Source organism: Physeter macrocephalus, chromosome 9, assembly GCF_002837175.3.
Source record: "Physeter macrocephalus isolate SW-GA chromosome 9, ASM283717v5, whole genome shotgun sequence".
Classification (NCBI taxonomy): domain Eukaryota; kingdom Metazoa; phylum Chordata; class Mammalia; order Artiodactyla; family Physeteridae; genus Physeter; species Physeter macrocephalus.
In genome coordinates, this window is record NC_041222.1 from 19,045,174 (window position 1) to 19,055,639 (window position 10,466).

Here is a 10,466-nt window from a genome sequence, read left to right on the forward strand (position 1 = left end):
ACTGCTGTGAACATTTGTGTAGAAGTCATTTAGTGAAAATTTGCTTTTATTTCTCTCAGAATACTACCATATAGAATCTCTTCCAGAATTATATTCAAACAACAAAACATATTGTAGTCTTAAAAAAGCAAATTTACTTCATATAAGTGAAAGGCCCGCTATTTATTCATTCTGAGGTAATCTTCTCTTAAAAAAACAAGTAAAGCTCACTATATAAAGAACTGCCACTTCTATATATTGTATAAGAATACAATTACCACATAACATGCATTCAATGTTCTTCCCTCCATGGTTTGGAGGTGTTACTAAGGAGACCTAAGACATAATGTAAATGTTGTAAACTACGAAGGTATAAACAGGTAGGAAATATGACATCATTTTTAGAAAAGCTAATGTTTTAAATGCACTCATTTAAAGAAATTATTCAAATTTGCCTTTTAGCTTCACAGCTGTAAGTACTTAAAAGACAAATGTGTTTTTTGAGAGCTAGAACTATGGAAGCATCGTATCAATCTATGGAGCTGAGAGAGTCTATAAGTGGGGATTCAACAACTAACACCAGTCTTTAACTTCTTTTGAAGCAGTGACTGAAAACAACTGGGGTGACTTAACTTTATGGCTTTGATTCTCCAAAGGTGCTACGTTGGATCAAGTCATCAATCTGGTGTCACCCTTTCATCTTAACGAAACACTGTAAACTGTGCTTAAGAGGGCCTGGTTTTAGTTTCAAGTAGGGTTCAGGTCTCACTCAGCCTGACAGATTTATCAGGACTGATTCTACCTATAACTCAGAAAGGACAGAAAAATCAGCAGAAGTACCCATATACAGCATAAGAAAGGTAAAGGGAAAAGAAAAATCTATGGAAATTCAGAGGAAGGGGAGATTATTTCCATTTAGAGGTACTGAGGAGCAACCTCAAAATGGAGGCAACTCAATGCCCTCAAATGGCAGAACTGGGACATGGGATGACATCTAATAAATAGCCTGGCACTACTAGTGACATACTTAAAATCACGGACTAAAATCAAGTTTCAAAAGGCTGGGGTCTAAATACACTGTGGTGTCTAGGATTAGATCCTAGAGCAGAGAAAGGACATTAGATAAACTGGTGAAGTACAGATAATATTTAGAGTTTAGTTAACTGTAATGCACCGAGGCTGGTTTCTTGGTTTTGACAAATGTACCACGGTAACAATATGTTAACATTAGGGGAAACTGGGTGACTGTATCCAGAAACTCATCTGTATTATCTTCTGTGAATCTAAAATTATCACAAAACTAGACATTTATTTTTATAAAATAGGGGGAAAAAAAGCAGGTAAAATAAAGCAAGCTGACAAAGATGACTCAGGAGACCTGTACAGCTGCAAAGAGCCTTAAGGAGTCAAAGGAAAAACAAGACACTGAGCAGTAAAATCTTGTACTTTTACTGTTATCAGAACATTGACCAATGACCCCTCATTTTCTCAAATAGCACAATCAAACAATAATAATAATTCCAGTTCTGGGAATCTATTCAAAGAAACAACCCCTAATAAAGCTTTCACTTTATATATAAAGATGTTCACAGAATTTTTTAATAATAAAAAAATGGGAATAATCTAAATAGAATAATAGTTATATAAACCTATTATTAGACCCTTCTCCATATTCCTCCTAAGTCTCCCTAACAAACTTCTCTATTTTTTATGCCACACTTCCTTGTCGCTGCTTCTAGATAGTTGATTTGTATCTCAACTATACATGAAACCTATTTAAATCACACCCTGCTGACAGACTACTTTAATATTTGTTTCATGGTCTAGATTATGAGATCCTTGAGAGCAGAAACTAAGTTATATTCACATCAGAATCCTTAGCACATAGCAGTTAGTAAATAAATTTTGCAGAAATGAAATGTTAAATTATATAGGAGTCACACTTGGATGAGTCTAGTTTCACAGAGGACAAATCCAAATTTTTTGAAGATCTATACTCTAAGCAGAAGCTGCATATATCAGAAGGCCTAAGCAAGCCACAGCTAGCCCCAGGGGTAGCAGATTTCCTATCAGAGGATACAGAGGTAGCTGTAATATTCTGACAATGTTGATAAATAGAAGGGCTACTTTCATGGAGGGAGTATTAACAATATGATAGAGATTGTGGTGACACTAACATTGTGTATGGGTAAGAATACGAGCTCTGAAGTGATACGGCCCTAGGTCTGAGGCTTAGCTCTGCCTTAATTTCCTCATCCATATCATGAGGTGACAGTAAATCTCCCTTATAAACTTGTGATGAGGGTTAAATGAGATGATGCATATAAAAGCTTGGCATAGTGCCAAGCACATAGTAAATATTCAATAAAAGTTGTTATTATTACCATTATTATTGCCTCTTAAACTTCTGGCCTCTACTTACATCAGTTGATTCAGATGTGAAGAAAAGAAATAACCCAAAGGAATCTGGGCAGCATCTGTAAGAACTGTGAAGTTCTGGAAAGACAATTTCACATCTGGAGGCATAGTTAATATATTCATCACTTTTTATTATTGGCAATTGGAACTTGGAGAAGAAAAATAAGTATTAAAAATCCAGACAATATTTAAGAATGGAATTTAGATTTTAGGTGAAAGTATAGGCTTAGAGTAAGAACTGAAGATGGAAGAAATATGAGACCTGGGAAGAAAATGCTTGCCCAAAGAGTAACTAATCCAAGTTACCACTGTGTTGAAGGTCCAGTGTTTTGTACCAGTGCAACACATGAGTAGTAATGGTAATAGAATAATAATATGGTAATGATAGTTGCAGCCGTAGCTAATACTTACACAGTACTATGTGGCAGGTACTGTTCTAAATGCATTACTACATATATTAACTCATTTAACCTATCAACTCTTAGACAGAAGCATTTAGGCTTAAGAATCCAACAGGTCTGAAGTTAAATCTTGGCCCTACCATTAATGGCCAGAGAACCTTGGACAAGTTACTTCCCTTCTCTGGGCTTTAGTTTCCTCGTAACTAACTGGGAGTGAGAACACCTAACCCACAGGGATAATGTGAGGATGATCTGAGATTAAATAATAAATTACCTATCATAGTGCCTGATATCTAGCTGATACCTGGTAGCTATAGCTTTACATTGCTATCAATATTGTAATTATTATTAAACTTTATGACCAAAAACATCATTCTGAAGGCATGCAGAATAAAGTTTTGAAAGGGGAAACTTTTTCCTTACTTCCTCATTCCTCTTCACCTTTTCAAAAAATGGTAAGCATCCTATATTATTATTAAGCTTTTTCTCAGAATAAACTACACATGAATAAAAAGTAGAATATTATAAAGATAAAAAGACCCTTAGACTACTTTTAAAGATTTTTTCCTCTAGGAACAATAGTGGTGAAAATTCTACAGTTCCTTAAAGTAAATAGTACTGAAAAGTATGAAAATGGCATATGGCTGGGGGAATCTTCAAAGAAACTACTCCACACAATCATCCCCTTTTCTCTTCTCTGTCTTTTAAGGTTACGGTAACATGATAGAAAATCTGAGACTCACACCATCTGTCTAGGCAGTTCTACCACTGCTCATTTCTCTAGTTAAATAATCAGAACACTTTCCACTTCCCAAACACTGCTACCATAAACAGCAGTTAAAGCAGAATGAAAGAAGACTTTTCTAGCCAGAGATGTAGTGGTTAGAAGTGCATAGTTCTTTTTTTTTTTTTTTTTGCGGTACGTGGGCCCCTCACTGTTGTGGTCTCTCCCGTTGCGGACGGAGCACAGGCTCCAGACGCGCAGGCTCAGCGGCCATGGCTCACGGGCCCAGCCGCTCCGTGGCATGTGGGATCTTCCCGGACCGGGGCACGAACCCGTGTCCCCTGCATCGGCAGGCGGACTCTCAACCACTGCGCCACCAGGGAAGCCCTGCATAGTTCTTTTGAGGTCTGACATGGGATCATGTCAGTGAGAAGAAAGAAATCTTTCTAAGAAAGCCTTAGAAGAAAAATTAAGACTAACATGATTATAATACAAGCTTCAGAAATTACTTTTCTTAGAACAAAGGTGAAATTCTCATATGAGTTCTCTAAGAATAGGTGTGGCAGTTTAATATTGAGATAATTATATAGGTTTCTGATCTGTAAATTTCTTATAAGACTAAGAGAAATACTACTGCTACAGAGAGTATTAATAATAGCAGCTAATAATTATTTAGCACTCAGGACATACTTAATTATCTTCAAAACCCTTTTTGTGTATTAACTTAGTTCTTAAAACCATTCTATGTAGGAATTTCTATTATTATTCCCATTTTACATTTGAGGAAACTTAGGTACAGATAACACAGCTGATAAAACGGAGAGCTGGGATTCAAAAGCAAGCAGACTGGCTCTATGCCTTTAATTTCTATGCTACACTATCTCCTAGTTTAAAAAAAAGCCTCTAAATTATGTGTTAAGTTTGGCATCTTTATCATATTTGAATAAACAAACTATAGCTAAATGTCAAAAACACTTAGCTCCCTATTCACCTAGCCATAGTGAGAATGTCAATTACAAATTCATTAACTTACTAATTTCTGTCTTATAATCTGAGCTTACTCAGCATGAAGGTGTTTGTTGTCATAAAGCAAAATAATTTTTTATAATAAATGAGTTTTGGGAATATGCTCCAGGATCAGGGTCAATTGGGATACTTTATGACTTTGAGAAAAAGGTTTGGATTACTCTCAAACCTCCAGAACAAGTTTAACCTTACAAGGAGACTCCCTGCCTTCAAATAGATTCAGTGATCCCAGTAGGGTATGTCTAAGTACCCAGGAGAAACCAGTCCAAGTTTGGAATTCTTCTATGCTATGTAGAACATTCCCCAATGCGCCCAATGGCTCAAATTTATTCAATGATAGGAGCCCCAATCTCAGCTAGTTGGTGAGGGAAATTTATGCTACTGGTCATATAACAACCATAAGAATGACAACAACGATAGCAATCACATTAGCAATCATAATATTAATAATATTAAATAATAATAACAATGGTAACCACCACTTGCTGATAACTTAATAAGTGCTAAACATTCCGCTAAGTGCCTCATACTGTCAGGTATATTAGAGAGACAGTAGCGGGTAGTGATTAAAAGTATGAACTCTAGAGACAGGCTGTTGTCTGACTTATTCACTGTGATGTTGAACAAATGACTTGAATTCTCAGTGCCTCATAGACTATCTGTGGTTGTTATGAGGATCAGATGTGTTAATACATGAAAAATGTTCATAGTAGTGCCTGATACACAGTAGTACTACTCAAATTTAATGGATGAGGAGATTAATGTTCAGAAAAGCTAAAGGCCACAATTAGGGTGAAGCTGAGGCTTCCCGGGTCTGCCTGATTCCAGAGGCCTTGCTCTCTGCGTTCTCTTTCGTATCTGTTCTCTCTCTCTCAGAACTGTGAACAGGCCAACTGCATCATAAAGGGCACTCAGTTACTCCAACGTCATTTATGTCTTTCGTCATCAAGAAGTTTGACTATGGCAGTATTAAAAAAAAATGCTCAAAATGCCAATCTAACATATTGCAGTCCATCAATTAATTCAGAATTGAGACACTCTCCCCCTGCAATTTTCTATCTGAATCATGCGTCTTAAGATTATAATTGGCAGCGTCTTTCCTTTCTTGGTAGCACAAGATAATGGTACATCTTACAATGCATATCACCTTACATTTGACAAAATATGGTAGCTGTTTTGCCCGATCACCATCCTTTAAAGATTAGTCCTCAGTCTATATTAAAGGCACATTCCAGAGCTTGCCCAGCCTTCATGACCTCAGCTCCAGCCAATCCCAATCTCCTCACTTAAACCTCACTTGACCTTAACAATCTCCTTCTTATTGACCCTTACCCATTCTCATCAAATTATCAAGCTCCTACAGCTCTAACAGCCAATCAGTTTTTTGGCTCAGACCCTGGGCCTGATTTTTCTGTTCCTTATTTTGGCTTTCCCTTTCTGATGACTCAAGGGCTTCCAATCACAATGACTCTATGGACTGACAAACCTAGGGGCACTTCCTCCTTAGGGAATGTCCTTATAGGTAGTCCTCACTTCTCAAGCATAACTGGGCTCTCTGGGAAAGCTGAGAAAGTATCAGCTAAACAGTGAGACTTGACAGTCTTTTTTTCCCCCCATTTTCAGTTACTTCCTTATTTCTACCTTCTGCAGTTATTACTACAGCCCCTTTTGTAAGTACTTATCTGATTCATACTTAAATTTTTTTCCTGTTTTGGCCTGAGTGCCTCCATTCCACATATGGTCAGTCTCTTCATAGAAGAAAAAAATGTCAAGTTTTACATCATCTTTTCCCTGGAAAGAGAGTTCCAAGCTGTCTTCTACCTAGGAAGAAGATGAAAATCTTCACAGACTTAAACAAAGGAAGTACATTTTTTAAAATTAAAAAAACAAAAGATTCTTATGTTTTATATTATAGAGAGAGTATAAGTTTCAAGATACTGTTTTTCAAGTTGGAGCACTTCTGAAATTGGGATGCATCAGTAGCACACCATCGTTTGATCTCTTTTTTTTTTTTAACATCTTTATTGGAGTATAATTGCTTTACATTGTTGTGTTAGTTGCTGCTATATAATAAAGTGAATCAGCTATACGTATACATATATCCCCATATCCCCTCATTCTTACATCTCCCTCTCACCCTCCCTATCCTACCCATCTAGGTGTATTTGTTTTTCTTTCTGACTTACTTCACTCTGTATGACAGACTCTAGGTCCATCTACCTCACTACAAATAACTCAATTTCATTTCTTTTTATGGCTGAGTAATATTCCATTGCATATATGTGCCACATCTTCTTTATCCATTCATCTGCTGACGGACACTTAGGTTGCAAAAATACGGAATGCTTCACGAATTTGCGTGTCATCCTTGCACAGGGGCCATGCTAATCTTCTCTGTATCTCTCCAATTTTAGTATATGTGCTGCCGAAGCGAGCACTGATTTCTTTCTTAAATGCACATAAAATAATGTTGCTTCTTACAACTGATGACAACTCAGAGTAAATGACTTATAGTAGTTAAATGGTCACTCTGCAAAACATCCTGTTCCTGAGCCCCTTTCTGACTAAAGAAGGAAAGTAATCAAAGAATAATTATTCCCTTTAATAACCAAGTAAAACTACCAGGAAATATGTCTCTCATCACAATCAATAAATGAGTACTTGTGTAAATGTGGCATAGAAACCCATATATCATTACATTATATACATGAAAAAAAGAAAAAAGAAGTTAAAAAGTACAAAGAATTCTGAGAGCATTTCCCTAAGAAACTTATCTTACAAATAATTATGTTCCCATTGGACTTGGTGCATCTGTCTGTGGCAGCACTAATCACTTAACTGTTTATGAATTTGTTTTCTCCCAGTTAGACAGTGGACTCCTCAAGGATAAGGACTGTACCTTATTCATCTTTGTGTCCTGGGTGCAGAGCTCAGTGCCAGGCAGAGACTGAGTGTTAAGGAAACAATTGCTGAATGACTAGAGTTCTATTGCTTTGCCTTTCACCTCAGGAAGATATTTTATTAAATTTTAAAATAAACTAGAATGATTATGATGACAGAAGTAATTTTCCAGGAACTAAACATACTTCTACTTGCTTTCCAGGACAACACCTCCCTGGGAACAACCAAATTAAGAGTAAGGTCATTGCTGGGATCACAGGCTTAGGGCATAGGAATCAAATTGTCTAAAAGGAGATTTCATCTAAGCCACAATGACCTATTCCTAGTTGACCTGTGAGAAAACTGCTATGGCCTAGGGCATGTGAAATAAACAAGAAACCCAAGTACTGCTTGAAATGATTCCATATTTCTTTTTTTTTTAAGCTTTTTTTTTTTTTGACGTGGACCATTTTTTAAAGTCTTAATTGAATTTGTTACAACATTGCTTCTGTTTTGTGTTTGGGTTTTTTTTAGCTGAGAGGCATGTGGGATCTTAGCTCCCTGACAGGGATCGAACCCACACCGCCTGCATTAGAAGGCAAAGTCTTAGCCACCAGACCGCCAGGGAAGTCCCTGTATTTCTAATTCTTAGCAATCAATGGAATGTTTCAAGTTGATAATAATATGATGCTTACATGAACATAAAATTAAATGACTCATGAGAAAAAACATAACTTCAGGTAGGGTAGATGAGATTCTTACTTATTATATTAATCATATATTATATTAATTATGTTATATTGTTGCCTAATATAATGGCAACAAATTCTTCTGCAAGAGTCCAAGCTCCTTTTTGCCTTCTCATCGTCAATAGAAAGCCAGATTTTCTAGTTTTCCTTAAATAGTGCAGAAGTCACAAGTGGTAATAATCTTCTGTTGAACTCATCCTGGCCGATAATGAGTGATAAAATGCTACATACAGTGCTTTTAAACATCTCTGAGTTGCTTAATATAAACTTTACTTTTGAGACATGTTACTAATGAAGTAAATCAGATTTTTATTACTGACCTTCCCAAATTTGTGTTTGAGTGGGAGTCCTGCATCTTGAAATGCTGAAATAATATCAGATTTGTAATCTTGTATAAAAATTCCTAGGTCAACATCTTTACTATAAGGAATAATGCCGCACTGCCGATACCATCCTAAAAAAAAAAGGAATGAGAAAACATTTTAAAAACTTAAGTTTGGAAAAAATTAGTCATTATTATAATGGATAGTCTTTGTAACAGTGTATTTTATTTCACAGGATTAGACTTAGTGTGCTTTACCAAAATTAAAAAAAATTAGATCCCAACTTAATATCTATGATTATAGGAGCCACTTGTTGAAGAACATTTCTTTTATTCCTTCCTTCCTTCATTTTTACTGGTTTGAGCACTCAGCAGCCTCAAAAACTTTCATGATGTACTGTAATTTCTGAATAAACTATTAGCTTTAATAATGTTAACTGGGCCATCCATTTAAAACATTAAGTTACTTTTTAAAATGTTTAATCATAAATCTCTTATGATGAAGGTTGCTTTTAAGATATGCTAAAAAATATAATTTAATTCTTTTGCCTAAGCAATATCCCTTTTCTGAGCAGTAATTTGTAGAACTTAACAGCTCTGAACAGCTCATGTCTGATGGGTCATATAGAAAAGAAGAGCAGTACCAGCCTCAATTTTCAGCATACTGTCAAAAGATATTTCTATATATTTACTATGTATCTACTTCTAAATTGGGTGCTATAATAATGTTCTAAAAAGGCAAAATTTATACCTTAATATTACTAAGGGCTCTGAGTTTCTCTTATTATCCTTCTAATCCTTCCATTCAAAGTATTCAAAAAGTAAATAAATGTCTATGATTATCTTTGGGAAATACTGTTTGGAATTCTAAACTTTAACTTCATTTTAACATAGACCTTTAGAAGCCTAGCATGGGATCTCACCTCTAGTTTAAGAAAAATCTACAATCCACATCTATCAAAGAATCATGAACTACTAAAAATGGAAGGCTCCTTAAGTATCATCTAATCCAACTCCCTCATTTTATAAATGCCCTTAAATTAAGAAAACCATGGGGCTAAGAACTCAAAAGATATCATGCTAAATGATTATGAAATATTACTCCAGAAAGTTAAACCTTAAAGCATATATCACATAAATGAGATGTACTCTTTTTTGGGGGGGTGGGGGTTACTCTAGCTGGAAGCTCCTTGACAGGAAGAACCATGGGAATGTTCCTCAAAGCCTAATTGACAGGATAACCATACATCCCGGTTTACACCTGTTGTACCAACATAATTACTAATGGCACTCCTTTCACTCTCAAAAAGTCTCTTGAATTGGACAATAAATTATATGGTAACCCTATAAAAGCAGGAACAAAATTAATTTTTGTACAAATATAGTTATAATTAAGATAGAACAAATACAGATATAATCAACTATAGTTATAAACAAGAGGGAATAAAAACAAAAAAATGTTAAATTCTAAATAATTCTAAAATCCAAAGGAGTTTGAGCTAATGCACAATGGAAAGAGATCCAGAAATCTTCCTTGGATTCTACATTTCCCCATCTCAGAATGAACAGAATGTGGTAAGAAAGTGATGTCCAATCATGATCTGGAAAAGATTCGTGGAAGACCTTATGACATTCCCTTTCCTCTTAGAAACTTTTGGTGCAATGCAAGTTATCTGTATTGTGTGTAAGTAAAGAAACAGAATACAGTTTTTTTTTTAAGGTAATAACAACCTTTGGGATAGAAATAATAAAATGCTTATCTAAAGATTACCTGAGAATCACATGTAGTCTACATGTTCTGATATAAATTTTATACAAATTACTTATAATTTTGGGACACATGACATGGTCTTCCTAATTCTGTTTTATGCTTCTGAAGTTATTTCTTTAAAAAAATCAATAGGGCTTCCCTGGTGGCACAGTGGTTGGGAGTCCGCCTGCCGATGCAGCGGGCGCGGGTTCACGCC

The 10,466-nt window shown here is 35.7% G+C and overlaps 1 protein-coding gene and 1 non-coding gene across 12 annotated transcripts in view; both read right to left on the bottom strand.

Moving 5' to 3' along the window:
- FKTN (fukutin) overlaps positions 1 to 10,466 on the bottom strand; it is a 94,536-nt gene that overhangs the window by 28,582 nt on the left and 55,488 nt on the right. For all 11 annotated transcript variants that reach the window (XM_028493722.2, XM_028493718.1, XM_028493717.2 and 8 more), the window contains 2 exons: positions 8,498 to 8,631; positions 6,242 to 6,369 (listed from right to left, as the gene is read on the bottom strand). In XM_028493722.2, coding sequence (XP_028349523.1) covers positions 6,242 to 6,369; positions 8,498 to 8,631 — 262 coding nt within the window. The remainder of the gene's footprint in view (positions 1 to 6,241; positions 6,370 to 8,497; positions 8,632 to 10,466) is intronic.
- LOC112065553 (U6 spliceosomal RNA) lies at positions 6,880 to 6,986 on the bottom strand. Its single transcript, XR_002892095.1, has one exon. It is a non-coding gene; the product is annotated as a U6 spliceosomal RNA (small nuclear RNA).